The sequence below is a fragment of the Simochromis diagramma genome, unplaced genomic scaffold (assembly GCF_900408965.1).
Source record: "Simochromis diagramma unplaced genomic scaffold, fSimDia1.1 OVJJ01000320.1, whole genome shotgun sequence".
NCBI classification, from domain to species: Eukaryota; Metazoa; Chordata; class Actinopteri; order Cichliformes; family Cichlidae; genus Simochromis; species Simochromis diagramma.
The window spans coordinates 13,095,928-13,114,757 of NW_024386773.1; the positions used below are offsets into that span (position 1 = coordinate 13,095,928).

General features: G+C 39.0%; 3 protein-coding genes across 5 annotated transcripts in view; all 3 read left to right on the forward strand.

Moving 5' to 3' along the window:
• Window positions 1-7,815, forward strand: part of angpt4 (angiopoietin 4) — a 70,119-nt gene extending 62,304 nt beyond the window's left edge. For all 3 annotated transcript variants that reach the window (XM_040009633.1, XM_040009627.1, XM_040009642.1), the window contains exons 7-10: window positions 128-229; window positions 316-482; window positions 1,216-1,349; window positions 3,441-7,815. In XM_040009633.1, coding sequence (XP_039865567.1) covers window positions 128-229; window positions 316-482; window positions 1,216-1,349; window positions 3,441-3,601 — 564 coding nt within the window. In that variant the 3' untranslated portion in view covers window positions 3,602-7,815. The remainder of the gene's footprint in view (window positions 1-127; window positions 230-315; window positions 483-1,215; window positions 1,350-3,440) is intronic.
• A 1,790-nt stretch (window positions 7,816-9,605) lies between these two features.
• Window positions 9,606-14,875, forward strand: LOC120720059 (cytochrome c oxidase subunit 6C-1). The gene is made up of 4 exons (XM_040009674.1): window positions 9,606-9,728; window positions 12,096-12,210; window positions 12,667-12,799; window positions 14,762-14,875. Exons 2-3 carry the CDS (start codon window positions 12,106-12,108, stop codon window positions 12,790-12,792), a joined length of 231 nt encoding a protein of 76 aa, XP_039865608.1. The 5' UTR covers window positions 9,606-9,728; window positions 12,096-12,105; the 3' UTR covers window positions 12,793-12,799; window positions 14,762-14,875.
• A 974-nt stretch (window positions 14,876-15,849) lies between these two features.
• Window positions 15,850-18,830, forward strand: part of LOC120720051 (serine/threonine-protein kinase 4-like) — a 44,831-nt gene continuing 41,850 nt past the window's right edge. The window contains exon 1 of the mRNA XM_040009661.1: window positions 15,850-16,339. Within this exon, the coding sequence (XP_039865595.1) occupies window positions 16,296-16,339 (44 nt within the window). The 5' untranslated portion in view covers window positions 15,850-16,295. The remainder of the gene's footprint in view (window positions 16,340-18,830) is intronic.

Sequence of the window (18,830 nt, forward strand, 5' to 3'; positions counted from 1 at the left end):
AGAGAAACCGTCTTTATATTCAAGTGTCTTTGTATTTAGAATAATGTGATTCTAATAGTTACAGTTAATATAATTTAAATCATCATTGGTAGTTAATGATCAGTCATTTCTGTTTCTCCCCCTGAAGGTTTACTGTGACATGGAGACGAGTGGTGGAGGCTGGACAGTCTTCCAGAGACGGTTTAATGGCAGCGTGGACTTCCAGAGGAGCTGGAGGGAGTACAAAATGGTGCGTTTGTGTCACAGTCACCAGGATTTATCCTGTCATTGTCATTATCAGTGTAAAGTGTGCTCCTCTTATGATTCTCCCTGCAGGGTTTTGGGGACGTGTTGGGCGAGCACTGGATGGGTAATGAAGTTTTGCACCTGCTGACTAATCAAGGTGTCTACTCTATGAGGGTGGAGATGATGGACTGGGAGGGAAACTCCGCCCACTCCCACTATGACCGATTTACACTGACCAGTGAGCGACAGCAGTACAGGTACAACCGCAGTCCAAACACACACACACAGACAGTGTTTTACTTTAAAGTTTTTAGAGTTTATTTTTACTATAATAATGAAAATAAAAAGCTGCTGATTACATCTGAAGGCGTGTATAATATTCAAACTTGAACAGACTAATATTGATTGTTTTGGAAATGCTGCTGTGTTGTAACTCTGCGATTTATTTTCCTGCTATTAATTATAATTAAATTGTTAATGACATGGTTCAACCACAGATTCATAAACCCCAAAAATGATGTCCTGAAATTGTTGATCTTGTCAGCTGAGGAAATGAGATGTTGCATTATTCAGAGAGTCTGTGGGGAAAAAAACACTTTATAATTTATTAGTTGTGAAAATTGCTGTTAATTTGATGAAAACTGATAACACTGCAGCTCAGCTTGCGGAACTGTTTTTGGCACGCTTCAGTGAGTCAATGCACTCGTCTGTGATTGTGTTGAGCAACAGAAAGATTTTCACACAGCTTTATAAAAACACCTTATGGAATTCCATTAATTCCATAAAGCCGGACCCATGGGTGGTCAGAATTCAGTGAATTCCATGAAGGACCAACACACTTGGTCCTGCCAAAAACAGAGTCACCAGATGGTGATCCACTGGATTAACTGCCTCATAGATGTACTGTAAATACGTCCTGTCTACAAGAAAAGATTAAATCAGTGTTTGTTTCATCAGATCTTATCCTCCTGTGTGTCTCCTCTCCCTCAGGTTGTATCTGAGAGGTTACAGTGGCACAGCAGGGAAGCAGAGCAGCCTGACCACCCACGGGTCCGGCTTCAGCACCCGAGACAAAGACAACGACAACTGTGAACACTGCAAATGTGCCATGATGCTCACTGGAGGTAGAAGCTTTTCTGTTCGTCAGCAGTTTAAAGCAAACAAATGAAATAAATGAGATTATGTATTGGAAATACTCCATAGAGTTGAGATACTAAGATATTTTTGAGAAAATAGAAACACTGCATGCATTACATGGACAAAAGTTCTGGGTCATCCCACCTGCAGGAGCTGCTTGGCCATAAACGTGGGGCCTTTTACGCACTCTGTGACCCCGCTCTGAAACTTTACATGCTCTCACACTTCATGGCTGAGTTCTTGTGGTTCGTAAACATTTCCACTTAACAACACAACTTACAGCCGGTCATGGAAGACCTAGGACGATCGTGGAGCCATGTTTGAAACCATGGAGCATGTTTCAGTGAGCTCTTTAGAACAAGCCCGTCTTTCACAAATGTCTGTAAAGGCATAGATAGGTACATGATTTTACACACCTTTAGCACGTGGGCTAAAAACACCTGAATTAAAAAATAATAAGGTTCAGTTCAAATTTATTTATAAAGCACAAAATCACCGCAACAATCACCTCAGCGTTCTTGGATGTAGTCTGTGTTGCAAAGACACAATTTCACTTAAAACCATGAAAACCATGAAACAACTGGATACATTTATTGAAAGTTTACTACTGACATAACAAATAAAACACACATGATGATTCACAAATACATTGTTTGCTGTTTGCAGATCAAAATTAGCAGTGTTTGCCCCCCAAAGTTCTGCTCTTTCAAACATCTGTCCCCATCATCTTTCACTGCACCACCCTTCATCTCACGCCAACGCCAAGACAAACAGCTCTTTAGACTCCCCTCGATTGGCTGTGAATTAACTTAATCGTTTCGGCAAAACGTCAAGTCCTTTGAGAAAAAGACGCCAGTGGTCACCATTAGACAGTGAGTCATTTAAAATCACAGCAATTTACTGAGTGAAAGAGAGACAGTGACACAGACGAAATAAGAAACCGAGGGGAGTAACAGTAAGGAGAGAGACGAAGAACAGACAAACATGTACAGCTACAGTTTTCTCTCACGGAGAAATTTCAGTCAGACTTTGAAAATGACCCCCAAATATGGAAATGATATAAACTTTCTAAAAGAAAAAAAACATCCTGAGATCAGGAATTAAAGTATTATTTTCGGACACGTGTCACTTATTTACAAAACTGAGAAACAGATCCCAGTGGGTCCCCCTGCTGACATTTTATTGCTTTTATATTCACTGTTAAAAACATTTTATGTTTGTCGAACATTTCTAATTGTTTGCAGGCTTAGAACAAACATAATTATAAATCTAAATGAAGCTTAAACAGAAATGTGTCCTGTTCTGTGTCCTGTTCTGTGGAGAAACTACAGATACGAGTCTTGTGTGATTATTTCAGAATGACATTCTCAGTACTAAACAAATATCAGAGAGGACATGCCACTCACTCAAAAAGCACTAGCTGTATATCAAAGACGGCAGCCACAGTGACATCACTCACTGGTTTCTAGACTCTTTAAAACTTTGACCAAAATCAATGCAGGGAACTGTTCTGCTTTCTATTCTTCCCTTTCAATAGAAATTAAGTGCAAATTGGCTTTAGGGCAGCAGAGGGCGCCCGTGAGTCGGTGACACTGACTCAAGTGGCACTTCAGTATTGTGGTGAACATTTATGTCTGTGAACATATTTATTGGCAAGCTCAGTTAGCAAGCTGCTTTCAAAAACTTTATGGGTGCATCACAAAAATATAGATATCTGCTAATATCTGCTCAGGGGGTTGGGAAGCTTATACGTAACCGGAAGGTTGCCGGTTCGATCCTCCTGCTGTCTCTGTCCTGGTCGTTGTGTTCTTGGGCAAGACACTTTACCCTACCGCCTACTGGTGTTGGCCAGAGGGGTCGATGGCGCGATATGGCAGCCTCGCTTCTGTCAGTCTGCCCCAGGGCAGCTGTGGCTACAACTGTAGCTGCCTCCACCAGTGTGTGAATGTGAGAGTGAATGAATAGTGGATAGTGAATGAATCCTAAAGTAAAATTGTACCACTGCAGTCTGCTTGTTTTATTACTGCATTAGTGTTATTAGTTGGCTTTTGTTTCTCACTCCCTCTTGCCTCCATCAGGTTGGTGGTTTGATGCCTGCGGTTTCTCCAACCTAAATGGTGTGTACTACTCCATCGGCCATAACATCAGGAAGCTTAACGGCATCAAGTGGCACCACTTCAAAGGTCCCAGCTACTCCCTGCGCGCCACCTCCATGATGGTACGACCCTACGACTTTTAAAGGCACCTTTCACCCTCCACAATGGTTTGATCCAACGGAGCTTAAATACCACAGCGGTATCGACCTTCAACTCCTCCGAAATACCATCCTAATGATAGCAAAGCTTCAAAACAATGGCTCCCACCTTCACCGCCATCACGGTACAACCCTAAAACACCTCTTGGATATGATATGGTACAGCCCTGAACTGAGGAAATAGTGACTTTAAAACAATAATGGTTAAAGTCATGTGACTCGTGAGGACCTTGTTTGTTACATGTCTCCTGGACTTGTTTTCATAACCAAGGATCATATTGAGGAAAATAAGGGATGGATCATGTAAGAACATATCTCGTCTGCTTGAAATGTGATTGTCCTTTAAATATGATGATAACGACACACATTTTCAGCCAGTCTGTGCTGGAAGCTATTAAAATGGTTGTGCTGGTTTGTACACATGAGAAGTGCCAAAAGTGTTCACCCACACAGCCAGCCATTCGCTTGAGACGTGGGTTGGATTGTTGCTTTTGGGTTGGAAAAGGTACACTCTGTGGTACTCAGTCACTCCACCCCGGCTGGTACAGAAAGGGTGACTGAGGGGTTTCCAGAGCTGGAGCATACTGGCAGCTTCACGGTACTTTCCTATATGACATTTGAGAATGTGTTTAATGGTAAAAGGCATGAATGTGGACCCTCATAGCTCACCTGGTAGAACAGGCATCGTTTTTACTGAAGGATGAGTTCGCTACTGTAGCCTGGGCTGCCCCCATTAAACTGTCACTGTCTAATAAAGACTGTAAATAGGAATAAATAATATTATCCACAAATCTGAATTGAAATCTGTGGCTAGCATGAAGGTATTCACCTACTTTTTTAGGAGGGAATACGAGATTCTCTTTGATGTTATCAGTGTGTTTATAGTGCCACTATCTATGACCGGCACCGAAACACAGACAAGATTTAGATAGCTGATGTCCGTGTCTATGGGAGGTGCTACGGCCTCTGGCTGCCATATCACCTTCCCATGGACCCAACGTCTGCTTCTCAGATCTGTTGAGATGAGGACAGTCTGCACCAGCACAACAATGGAAGAGAGGTTTGAGTGATTGGCTGGTTTTTGATCTTTGGTGAGCAATTGCATTACGTGTGCCATAAATGTCATTGCATGTGGAAGCACTGCAACATGTTAATCAACAGACAGTGATTGTTTGTTAACAGATATCAAAAGACTGGAGAGACTTCAGATTTCTGAAAATGTACTTTCCAGATGGTACACAGGGAAGCAAATTATACAAACCCATCATTTTTGTAGTGTGATTGTGAAACCTCAGCGCTAGCGTTTTGGTCCCTGCCATATTGGGCTCTTGCAGCCAGAAGTGGCCATACTTGGATAAAAGGGTGGCGTTCTGAGTTACCAATTCCTGGAAATCTTGGTGAGGAGCTTCATCTCTCAAACATCCCTGCAAATTGCTAACACACTATTCAAATACTAGAATTTCACTCATCAAAACTGGAGCGCAAACTTTTTGGACAGCCTGCACCACACAGCACGCCAGGCTATTAGTCAGATAATTGTCAGATCAAAACTGCTCCAACAGGGAGCAGGATGGCAAACATGATGCAGCGACTCTGAGCAGCAGCTCTATGACAGCTCGCAGCCACAGCAGCCTGCAAGCCTCCAAATACTGAAACAGGTGAGTTAGCAAAAAATATTTACAACCTTGTTTTTGTTGTAAGGGCTGAATGACCTCTATGAGTTTGTCCTGTGATTTCTGTTGCTGCGAGTCTTTCTACAGAAAACGTCTATGTTTAAGAAAACGTTAATATACGGCGAGAAAACAAGCAGTGAGGATATTGGAGTTTATTACACGGACAGCTTAATACTGAGAGATATGTGACTGAGCAAAGAGTGGAGTTGGCTTTCACAACCCACTTTTACTTGGACTGTTTTTAAAGGAAGCCAGTGTTTCCACATGTTTATCAACAATTTTATAAACGTGGACGGTAAAGCTGGTGTGACTGCCAGAACATGAATCAGATCAAACTGATGAAACCTGAGAGTCACGTTGAGGATTGATCTGATTAGCTGGAACAACATCAGGAGCCACAGCGGATGATGTCCAGCAGGAGAAGATGATTTTCTTCCCGCTCGCCTCCTTTGGGCGGTGGTGGACGGTCCATCCTGGGTCCTCGTGTGAGCCTGGACGTAATTGTGGGACGTCTTAGATGCCGAATCAGCACATCTCAGATTCTACTTACCGTGCACAGTGTTGATTGAAGCTTGTGCATCATAAATAGAGAATCATGCAGAGGCACGCAGCTGGAGAGACCCTGAACGCTCTGGTTTTCATTATTGGTCAAGAAATAATGGCAAGCAGATTGAGTTTTTTCATGAATAAGTAATCGCATGTTTGCATATGTCAACACTTAAAGAACTTTACAGGAAGAAAGGAAGCAAACAAAACGCAGATCAACCTTTTTCAGCTGTTTTTGTTTTGAACGATGAGCAAAGAAAAGAATTCAGTGAAAGTGAACTACACGCCAGTGATTTACCAGATTCTGAAGCAAAGTATTGTTGCTATAATTATCTTCCTAATGCGAACAATATTGTTTTTTTGTCTCTTGTTGGTCTCTGCTCTTCATTACTGCACAAAAAAACTAAATTCCCATCGCTCTCATACAAACAATAAATGATTTACAAGATATGATTTTATGATTTCTGGTTGTGAATTTCTCATTTTCTGTCTCATGAAGGCGCTTTCAATCTGTGGGCCCCTGCAGCCGGGCAACCAGATAACATGCAGTGAAACTGAGGCTCCATTAAAATTGTGCAGTTGATACATTGTAGCTGCGTGAACTGCAGCATCTATGGTCCACTTGGTGGTAACATGCAGTGACAACATCATATTGATTAACACAAGGATAATGTCTCTGCTGAATGAGATCTAATGGGCTCACAGTGGCAATGTGCTAATTGCAACAGCTATCAGTCTGCCAAAGTAAACGCGTGTGTAATAATCATTTAAACACGAGCGTAAACTCAGTCAGTTCTGAAGTTCTCTACTTTTCACGCCGTTTAAAATTCATCAGAGTCCAACATCAGCAGAGCAACGCAGACACACGAGCGCAGAGATTCAGCACAGGATGATAAATCAAGCTTAAAATTTAATTATATAACTTATGTTCAGAAAAGAAACACATGTTTTAATGCTATCAGGTTGACATTTGTGTAATTAAAAGTCAACTTGGGTCATGTTTTTAATAAATAAAGGAAAAATGTTGTAGGAGTGTGGGGGCGTGAACATTTTTGGCTTCTGATGGGGGAGGCACGCCAGAAAACGTCTGAGAAACACTGATGTCATTCGTCTCATCTGTCAGACCGTGCAAACACACACACACACACACACACACACACGTAACAAGTTTTACATTAAACCACGAGTAACTGACACTAACTAAAACAGAGCTTGGAAAGAGGCGTCTGTCAAGAATTTCATTACAGCTTTCGTATCAGTTTTAGATTTGTTCTAGGTTGTGTGGGTGGGTGTGGGTGTGGGTGTGAGAAAATTCAATCCCGTGTCTTTGGTATTTGGTATTCAGGGGATGATTCTAACATATATATATAGATATATATATATGAACTAATCAGTTAACTTTTTTATGACACATATATGACACATTTTACTTTTTAAAAACATTTGAACATGTTATCACACAAACTGCAAGAATGTTTAATGCTTCATCAAATTCAGTTACTACGAGTTTGTGGTGGTTTGAGGCAGGAGTGCACTCTCAGTCAAACACCAAAGATCACAAATGAAATTCTTACCTGATCTCGTCTCCAGCAACCACAGCATTTCAGGTTTATTGTCATTATTATCATTAAAAAGTTAATTATCCCGACTTATTATTCTTGAGGAATCTGTGAAGACCATTAATTTGTGAAGACCATTAAGTAGTTTGCAGTTTTTTGAAGTCTTTTAATGAATCCTTCTGATGTCATGGTCTTTATGGTCTTAAGATGCACTTTACAGGAGTGAAGCTGAGGGCGGGTGGAGTGTGTGGCTGGTGTCTCTGTTTTGTACAGGATGTTGTTCTGCAGTGAGGCTCGTTTAACAAGTTTCACTTTTCCAGGGTTAAACCTGTTTTTTATGTACTGCACACATGTAGTGATGCTTGTCCACTTAACACTGAGCAGCCTGCAGCTGTACAATAAAGTATGTTATTAAAAACTGCTTTCACTGTGTGATGTTCCTCTTTGACCTGAAATCACAATGACAGTAAATAATATTTTCAGTAAATACTTACAAAGATGTGCTGTTACATCTTATCATTTTAGAATATACCGACTTTTGGCACTATGACCTTTGGAATCTGTAGTTTAAGAAACCTTTCCTTGCAATTGAAATAATGTTGTTTTATCTCAATCCTGCATTTACTGAACTTATAGATATTAAATAACAACTATTTTTCTATAGATTTAAAATTAGCCTGAGGAAAAATATCATTTGCATCATTCGTGTTTTTTCAGGTTAGGGTAACAATCTCTCATCTCACATCAAAAAATATATATATTATTATTCAAATTTCAGCAAACAGTTTAAACACCAAGTGAGAACAAACAAAATACAAGTAAAAGAAAATAAGTAGAGAATTTAAAATGCATTCTTATGGTTCATTAGTAAAAATAATAATAATAACTTACATAAACTAATGAATGATAAAATAAATGAATGAAGAACTTGCAGCCTTCTTAAATAAAACGTAAGTATTATGTTATTCTGATCTTATACTATAAATTGCTTTTCTGTTCTTATTTTTATTCATTTATTACATTTAATATTTATATAGTATTATACTACACAAGCTGTTAGGCTCCACAGGTGAACACTTCTTGGTCGCTGTTCTGTTTTCTAACCATTCTGTGTTGTTCTGCCTCCCTCTTGTGGTCAGACTCTGTTACTACAACAGCTAAATTTTGGTCAAAGGATCTGCATATCCTCCTTCATTACATCCCTAAATCTTCTCTGTGGTCCTCCTCTTTTGCTCCTGCCCAGCAGCTCCATTTTCACCATCCTTTATGTAATATATCCACTAACCCCCCTTTGCACATGTCCAAACTATCTCTGCCTCTCTAACTTTAGCGGTGTCTCAATTCAGGGGCTGCATCGTTCGGAGGACCCAGGCTTTGCGGTCTATGTGGGCCGGCTCCTCCGAAGACCGAGAAGGCTGGAAGTGTGAGGCTGTGAAATGGGATGGTCACTGCAAACAAGAAGAGGCTCAGAGCAGATCCCTGGTGTAACCCCCAACCCCCAGCATGAATCCATGACCTGACACTCATAAAGCACACATCATCACTGCGTCACTGTCCTCCTCATACATGTCCTGCACCACCCTCTCACACACCTCTCTGCCACTCCCACCTTCCCCATACAGTACCACAGCTCCTCTCTTAACATCTGTTTTCTCTGATCCACAAAGACTCAGTGAAGCACATTCTGATCGTCTTAAAACTTCTACATCAACACTCTCAAAACAAACATCACATCTGTAGAGCTTTTTCGCCGCATCTCACCCCCCAAAGTTATTCCCAAAGAGATCTAGTGGGGAAAGTCCATTGCCCTCTCTCATAGAAATTTCTATACATCCACAGGTATAACTGAACCTAATAAATCTCACTTAGTTTTGTATTTTATAATTAGTTTTCTTTTTATTTCATTGTGACTTGTATTTATAATTCAGTTTAGTTTCAGTTTACTTTTTTATTGTTTGAAAAGTGCCGTTTTAGTTTAGTTTTTTTCAGTGCTAGTATTAGTCTTTTTAATTATTCTTGTAATTGTAATTGAGAGAATTTCCACAATACTGACAAGAACTGAAAATGCAAAGCAATATACTGAAAGATCCATTTCCTGATGTGATGTCATAATGCGAGACAACAAAACAAGATAAAATAGTTTTACAAATAATATCATACAAAACGTTTTCATACGTCACCTTGTCGTTGTTGCCTTCTGTGACCTCAGTTGCTCTGACTGACTGACTTCGCTTTTACTCCACCTAAGTTTGTCCCTCCGCCGTCCCGTCAGAATCTCTTCCGGTTGCAGCTGCAGTGCGTTAGCGGTTTCTGTGAAGGTCGTGAATCCAACCTGTGAGTATCTGTCAAAACGGAAAACGTTTATATTCTTACACTGAATTTTGTATATAATATGTTGATTTTCAGATGGCTGATATCTTCCAGGTTATTACAGTTTATCCTATTTTCTCTGCTTTCTTCTTTTTGTCGCGGGCTGGTTAGCTGTCATTGTGTACAGCTAAAGCTACCTCGGCGCTAACACAAAGCCTGTTACTCTTATAAACTGTAGTCCAACAATACATGCTAGTTTATGCAGGCTGTGTTGGTATAGCTTGTCCCACCAATAGATAAAGAAATGGTCGTATTAGAAAGCAAATTACTTTTTTTTAAGTGTCGCCAGTGAGCTAACGTTATTCTGACCCTGCGCCGAAGCTGGTGGCGTCAAACCGATTTTACTTCGTTAATAATCAAAATCAGCCCGTTCAAGCCCTTCGATAATGCATATAGATATTATTTAAGAGTCTTTAAGTGTAAACGAGGGCACACGTCAGAGGTAGTAATGGGACTAAGGTCACACCGCTTGAGTGCAGACCTGACTCTGCAGCCATGTGTAATGGCGATCCTCCACACACACACCAACACACACACACGGATTCATTTCATTCTGCGTGTTTTCAATATTTTATTGTTGTCTTGGATCTTGTATGTCGTATTGAGTTAGTTCAGGTGAAGCAGGGATTTGAGAACAGCAGGTTCATTTAGGGGTGACTGCTAACGACCTTCAGGCGAATTAGGAGCCTCAGATGGGTCATTTTACCTGCTTTTATTTATTAACTGGTGCCAGAGACGTGAGGTGGAAACATGACCATTAAAGAATCCAGGATTTAAATCTGCACCAACAAAGAGGACTGTATAACTTCCAGCCGAATAAAGCGTTTATGACACCTTTTTAAAGCAGATATATCAAATGTTAGTCGGGTTCTTATTTGTATAGTCTTTATATTTTGGTGACTACCGAAATTAACTTTAATCTATGAAATGACTCAGAATAACTGCCTGAGTAAGTGTCTACATGCATTTCAAGGTTTCAAGATTAAAACTTTCCTGCGTTGTTTAAAAAAAAAAAAATCAGGACTGAGATAAATGTGTTTTTTACACATTATGTTTAAGTAGGGTTAATATACTGTATGAAATGTATTTTTATTTATCAAAAATGAAAAATTAAAGGAAAATGTACCGATTTTGTTTTATTATTACTAAGTTAATTTAGTCAAATAGTGAGTTTAATTGTTGTGTCAGTTTTTAGGAAAAAGGGTGTCTTATGGAAGATATTTTCAGATTTCAGTTTCTCCAGTGAGGAGATTTGCAGCCTTGGTTTGTCACCAACAGGGTTTCTGTTCTTTAATAGTCTAAAAATCCAAAAATGAGTTTCACAAATTAAAATCTTTGTTTTTGTCTTAAAAATTGATCAAGTTTATTTTATAAAGTTGCATTAAATTCAGTTTCTGTTAAATGCGTTTTGGTGGAAAGGTAGAAACGGATCATGCACTCATCGAAAGGTTGGTGGATCAATCCAAGGCAATCAGTCCTCATTCCAGATATCCTTGGGGCAAGATACTAACCTAAATTCCTCTCTGATGCATCCGTCATAGTATGAATGTGTGTGAATGTTAGAAAGCAATTGCATAGAAAAGTAATTGGAAAAAGTGCTTGTGAATGGGTGAATGATTGGATTGCTCAGATTAAGAAAGGGCTATGTTAGAAGCCCATTTAGTCCATTTATTATAGCAAAACTACAGAATAAAGCCAACATGGTGAAATTTTGTGGTGAATCAGGGACGAGTCTCATTGTTTTCAAAACTGTCTGCTTAGCAAACTGCATTTAAAAACTACTTTGTATGTACTGCAGTATTCAGTATGTGTACAATTCCAACATATTTTGACTTTGTACTTTCACCTTTGACCCCCTTGCTGAGTGGGTCACAGTAGCCACCAAAGCATGCTGGCAACAGGCATGCTGGTACTTTTAGTGTGCTGAAGTATTTGGATATACATAAAATTTGTGTGCAGGCCATTTAGTCTCATCCACGTTTTCTCCCATATTTCCTTCCACGGTCACTCTCTGTGTCGTCACTGCAGTTTTTATTGTCTCTATTAAAACTTCCATGGTGGCAATGGTAAAACATGGAAGCTATAAAACTACATGCATCTTATTTTTATAAATCCACTTTTATCAAAACACACACCATGATTTGTATTCAGTGTATTTACAGCTTTTATTTTACTCTAATCACTAACCAGGAAATGATTGTTTTAAACATTTTAAAGTGAAATGATATAAAGACAGTACTTTTGTTCTTTCTCTCTGATATTTGTACAGAATTTAATAATTGGGGGGAAATTAAAATTATATTTTTTTTGTATTTTTTTTCCCCTCTGCAGGTGATTCATCATGTCTCTGCCAAAGCCAATGATGAGGGGGCTGCTTGCAAAGCGACTGAGGTTTCACCTGCCCATTGCTTTCACTCTGGCTTTAACAGCTGCCATTGCATTCAAGGTGAGAGGATGACACACACTCAGGCGGCTACAAACACAACTCTGATGGTGATGCTAAGATAAAAAATGACACAGCCGTGATGAAAGGAACACATCAAATGTCCTGTCAGTGTCTAGATCCACTTACAGCTCAGCAGACAGCTGATTGGCTCTTCTGTTGTCATCATATTTTATTCATCACATTTATTTTCTAGTTAAACTTCTTTTTTTCAGATCAGTGTATAAGATGCAATGAATCGTTCATTTAAAGGATATGACATTTTTGATGTTGACAAATAAATACAGTAATATAATATATAGAGGTTTTTTTTTTTTTTATTGTGACCAGTTTTACTCTTCTGGATAGTGAGTATCCTACTTTCACTTTTAATACTTTGAGTAGTCTCTGTTATCTCTGTAGTTATACTAATTTTACCTGCAGTAAGTTCTGTCATATTTTTGTTGTTGTTCCCCACAGTACACGGTGACAGAGCCCAAGAAACAGGCGTACGCAGACTTCTACAAGCAGTACGATGCCATCAATGAGTTCAACGCCATGAGGGAAGCTGGGGTCTTTGAGAGTGTGCAGCCCACTGGGAAGTAAAGCCACGGTGAGGGCCTCATTACTTGGCTTTAAATATTGTCATTTCAAACTTCGGTATCATATGGAGTGTAACATATAGAATAGAATAGAATAGAATTCAACTTTATTGTCATTGCACATGCACAGGTACAGGGCAACGAAATGCAGTTTGCATCCATCCAGAAGTGCTTTAGTGATATAGATATATTACAATATATATTAGCAATAATATAGATATGTGAGTATATTACAGAAATGGGTCTATTATGGAATGTTATAATGTACACGGTATGAAGTATGTTGTGAATATTCTATAACTATAAGTATGTACAGGCTGTAGTGAGTACAAGCTATGTACAGGCTATGAACAGGATATAAATATGAAAAACTATACAGAATATGAAATAAATAACTTTACAGAATCTGAGATATACAGCTATACAGAAATGGGAACTGTGCAAGTTGTAAACAGTTGTAGGATTAAAGATTATCGAATGTACAGAATGATTATTTACACAGAGCTATACAGTAGTGCAGTTAAGATAAGTGAGGGTGTAGATAGTTTCTACAGAGGCTATATAAAGTGCTAATATGATATGATATGATGGTGTTTCCATCAGCATTAACGTTCTGCTTTTTTTTTTTTTTTTTTCCTGAAGATAATATTCTTAGTTTAAAGCAGGTCATGGAAACACAAACTTTCATTTACGATATGTCAGATTAGCCTTTTAATATTTTCTGAAAATGATACGAGATGTGCAGATATAGAGAATTTATTATTACTGCAGTTTGTAACAACGTCTTTCTTGTTTACGGGCAGTTTCTGTGACTGAGCAGGGCTGCATATTCAAAGGAAAAAGTTCACATCTGTGGTTGGAACAAGAGACACAGCTAGCTTTAAATATAGGGAAAGTGGATCTGATCAGATTTATTGGCATGCAAACAAACATTACAGCAGCCATGTTTTCAAGAAAGTGTTTGAAGGCTGTCTGTGCATCGCTGAACAACATTGTTGGAAAGTATTTCATATTAGGTGCTGTAGCAATTCTTCAAAAGAATGATGCAGATCCCAGTCTTTTAAAAAAAAAATTATTTTTTCTTTCTTTTTTCTTTTTTTCTTTTCTTTTTTACCACAGGTGTGATCTTAATTGAATCCTAAACAAATGATAAATTCCATTATTCTGAAGTATTTCCACTTCACTCTTGAAGCTGAGTGTTAAGTAAAGCAGTTCAGTTTCATCAGGCTTTAGCTTCACAGCTGCACATTATGCATGAGTAACACAGTACATGGAGATGGACCATCTCACAATATTGCAGATGTTTTCTTTTGCAAGCTCAGATTTTGTTTTAGTGAAACTGTTACGTTTAATTATGAACGCAGCTTGGTGCCTGCTGCTGAGGTCCTTTGAATTTGTATGTTTTCTAAAGGCCAACAGGGGGCGCCGACTCTGACTGGAAAGAATTCAGATTGAAGAGAAGTGTTTAGAAAAAAGACGGTCGGCTCTGTGGAGTTTGGTCTCTGAGTTGTTTAAAGTCTCACTGAATACAACATGACGGCCGTTCTTATAAATTATGGAGTCAGAAATGGATGATACAGCAAGGTTTGCTTAAGGGTGGGGCTACCATATGAATGACAAGTTGCTGCCCTGTGATGAGCTCGCAGCATCACTCCGTTTCTCAGTCAGGTCCGCGTCTCGCAGGCACGTAAAGTTTCAAAACATCTGTGAGACGGTGACTTTACGAGCCAATAGGTGATGTCATGGTGGCTGCATCCATGTTTTGTATACAGCTTTTGTTTAATCTTAGATTTTTTTTAATTTAAGTTTTATAAATTGTATGTAAGCTGGAATAGTACTTTATTTTATACTAGCTCAGTAAGAATAGTATTTTTTTTTTTAATTTAAACAAAACGTTTGTCGTGCTCGTCAGCGTGCTTACTGACATATTAAACCACGTGCATCTCTAATGTCTGGTTGTTTCCTTCCTCCAGCTCTGCTTCCCTGTTGTTCATTCCTGGTCTAAAAGATGGTTCCTCTCCACCTCCACCTTGACGTTACCTACTGATCAGATGTAAACGTCGCTTTGCTGTTTTTGTTCATTCAAATAAAATAAACTATTCTATTAATGATCAAACATCTGCCTTTGTGATTTATTCAAAATAAGCTTTGAATCTCACTGAAGTGTTAGATAAACAAACATAAACAATGACAGGGTTGGACTGGACTCCAATATTAATGAGCATCACATGCATCTTTTGTATCTCTGTATTTGTTATTGACTGCCTCACTGTACTGTCAAATGTTCTAATCGGTTTGACATTTTTGAGATGGAGTGTTTTGAAAATGCTTTGACGTTTGAGGTGAAGCATCAAGTGTGCGCATTACAAATGCTGAGGTTGTGTCTACTGAAAATGCTCAAAGCTTCCAAAATCAAGTTCAAACTGAGGGTTATCTTATACATGGCATAAAACCTTCGAGGTTTATCTATCACCCGAGAAGGCAGTGTGATTAAAATAAATCAGTGTAGACATTAATTCTCACAAAGCAGGAGATAGATACACAAAGTTATTACAACATTTCCAAACTTTATTAATTAATACATTAATAATAATTAATACATTATGAAGAAATTAAAGAGATGCTCACTACAGAACAAACCTGATAGAGGCAGGGAGTGAACGATTTCAAAGACTCTGGAAGAAAGAAAGCTAGTAGTCAATGTTTCTAAAGACTAAAGGACTGAGTTGGGAATTGTAGTCTCAAAGAAAACTATCACTAGACTTCACCCTATAAATGAAATTTAACAGAACTGTATTGAAGAAAAAAGGATGTGTGAAGATTCTGAAAGAAAATCTCAAGCAGTCAGCAGTAAATCTGTGTCTGGGTCTTTGGTCTGTTTTCCTACACAGCAACGACCCAAAACATGCCCCGCTCCAAACATGAAGAACAGAAACAGAACACGGTAACTTTATATAATATTAGTAACTTATCATGTTTCGGTGTTATAATTGTTTTTTCAACATTCTTGAACAACTGTCGTGTATTGGATGGATGGATTCTATCTGGTGCCCCCTGCTGGCCGCGTCCCGCACCGCAGTCTTTGTTTGCACCGCCTTCTACTACACTTCCTGGTTTTTTCAGGTGGATGTCACAGCGGCTGCCAAACGGTCTGTCAAACAAGTCTAAAGTTGGAGGACGGGAGAGGAGGATGAATTCAGTGATGAGAATACGGCAGCTGGAAGAAACGCGCGGTGTGTGTGGAGCCTGTATTGCAGAATGATGACCGGACGTTGTATTTTTGGCGGATATCAGGCAGCAGCGGCGGCAGCGGGGAGGCTGCTGTGAGGCGGAGGAGCGGGCTAAGTGTCCCTCTAGCTGCTGCTAGCCAGTTAGCGAGCGAGTTAGCATTAAGCGGTCTGCTACTGTTAGCATCGAGTGTCTGCTTTGAAACGTTGGCCAGCTCCCCCCGAGTTTGACTGCAGGCCAGAAGATCCAGAAGAGTCTGGTTCTCCTGAAGAGGACATCATGGACTACAAGGACAAAGTACAGATGAGGCATAACCCTCGCAGGTAAAGCTATGCTAAGAATGAAAACAGGCTTTTTGATGGCTGGCATCTCATTGATTTTATCAGTCTAACGGTAGCAGGCAGTCATTGAAGTTTGTCAGTGGAGTGGCAATCTTCCGGCCAATTGGTATCTATTCAATGAGGCTGTAGCATTACATAACCGACTGTACGATAAAACAGACATTAAGTTAAAACGACGTTAAAGCTTCTCCATGTCCCCTGTAGTCTTCTTATGGGTAACTTTAATGGATCGTGCTGTCCTACATGTAGTTTATGTCTTAAAAGAGTCTGTTCTGATATGTTGTTCTTTCACAATATCCAGAAATTGTAACAAAAAGTCTAAAGTCAGTCTTACGATTCCTTAAGACCTTAAACGTTTCTCACCTAAGAAGCTGCAAACAGAACTTTTTTTTTTTGTCTTAATTGATTAAATAAATAGTGGCCTGTCAGTACGACGCAATCCCAGCTCTTATTGCATTAACCAAGCCGCCTGTGTACACTTGATCTGCTGTGTCAAATCCTTGGGCTTGTCACTATCAAAGACCCAGTGATCTAATTTAATACCGTAAATCTCTTTGAAGATCTCGGATTATCTGCTTTAATCTCCAACAGGTTGTTACTGAATCAGCTCAGAGTCAATAAAACGCGCAGTAATTCTAACAGAAGAGCTGTGTGTGTGAAACTTCGTGTGAGTGTGTGGGGTGTCCACAGCACTGGGTTTGTGGCAGGTGGAAAGAATGATACAGGGGTTAGAAGAACACGTTTTAATGAAATGAGTGTGATTCATGCGGGGCTTTGTTGCTCCTGTGTGTGGCTGCTGTGTCTCTGCACCTGCAGATCTTTTATTTACACTGCAGATAACCTGATTCAGATATGAAGTTGTGAAATGTGTGATAGTGTGACTAGGCTTTTAAAAGGAAACTGGTATAATTGTATATGTGCAAAAATATGTAGACAGGAGTGGCTTAATGTCCTGTTCAGTTAAAGTTGTAAATATAGGTAAAAATTGCTTTTCTCTGAGATTCTAAATTTAGATTAGTTTTAGTCATTATGCGTTTGGTGCTATGCCCATAAAACTTGTACCAATTCAATTGTATCCAAATTAAATGTTTCCCATCCACAATCCTTTGGCAGGTACTCGCAATATTAAGTAAGCTATAAAATACCAAAACACATATAAAATACAAGTCATAGTGGTGTAAACATTCTTCAAAACCATAGTTTAGTTAATGCGTTGGTTTCTTGAGATGAATAACAAAACACAGGAAAGTCTTGGTTGCCTGATCAGTTATTCATGACCAAAAAACAAACCCTCCATTATGATGATGTATTTGCAGTTCACTCGTTTCGTGAGCTGTCCTTAAACGTCACAGCATTCACTTGTCTAGTTCCACTCTGGTATTAAGGTACGGGAAGTTAGAGCTTCGATGTGATATTCTGGCTGTTTGTATCAAAGTCTTAGTTTCCGTAGAATTACACCAATATAAAGCACATAAAAAAAAATTAACTGATCAGCCGAAAGTGACTAAAATCAAACAAAAGTGTCACGAAATTCTGGTTCAAGTTTCTCAGTGTGATTGATGCTTCTCTATAGTATGTGTAGAATATTGAATATTTTAAGGATATAAGTTATTTATTGTATGGAAAACATATTTCAGGATGCTCTTGTTTTGGCCTTATACATCTCCTTTCTTTACCTTTGTCTCTGTCTTGTGCCAAACAAGTTCAGATTCGCTCCCTATTAAGCTGTGGCAACAGTTAGTTTGAATTATAATTAAAGTTCAGGGAAAGCAGTGCATCATTTCTTATTTGAAATATAACAAATCTACAATTTTTCTAAAGCCTGAGTAATCGTGTTAAATAGCATCAGCCAAAATAACTGATTGTTTTCCATTATTGAGCAGCTTTAGAGACATTTTCACCTTGAAACACCATAAATGCTAAAAATAAAAAAGAGAAGAAGAATAATGAAAACTAAACAACAAACTCTTCATTAAAAATGCATCCTGTTTTTTTTTCTTTCCTCGCTGTCATCACTCTGTATGTTGATGTTGAGCAGCTCATAACAGACGTGAACTTGTTTGTTGTGGGAACTGGTTTGTGAGCTCAGCGTGTTTGACAGTAGGAACTGAGAGGTTCCTATTATCCCCTCTTATCAGGAGGATGCTGGTAAAACTCGCCGCTCTTATGTTATCATTTTAACTCACTCATCCACTGTTTCCTCATTGCGTTGACGTAACGCAGGACTTTTGTGTTGGTTTCATCCCTTGTTATTGCAAGACTGGGTTAGACTTTGTGTTCAGTTATAAAATCATGTTTGTATATCCTGATGTATTTCAGTGTCACCCTCAGGTGTGTGGGGGAGTCACAGTCGTGCTCTTTTAAATGAATTATTAAATAAATACTTTTATGGGGCCTTCCTCTGCAAATACCGTAATAAGCAAGTACTTTGTGCAGATCAGTAACAGGCTAACAAAATCCACTGTTGCTCTAC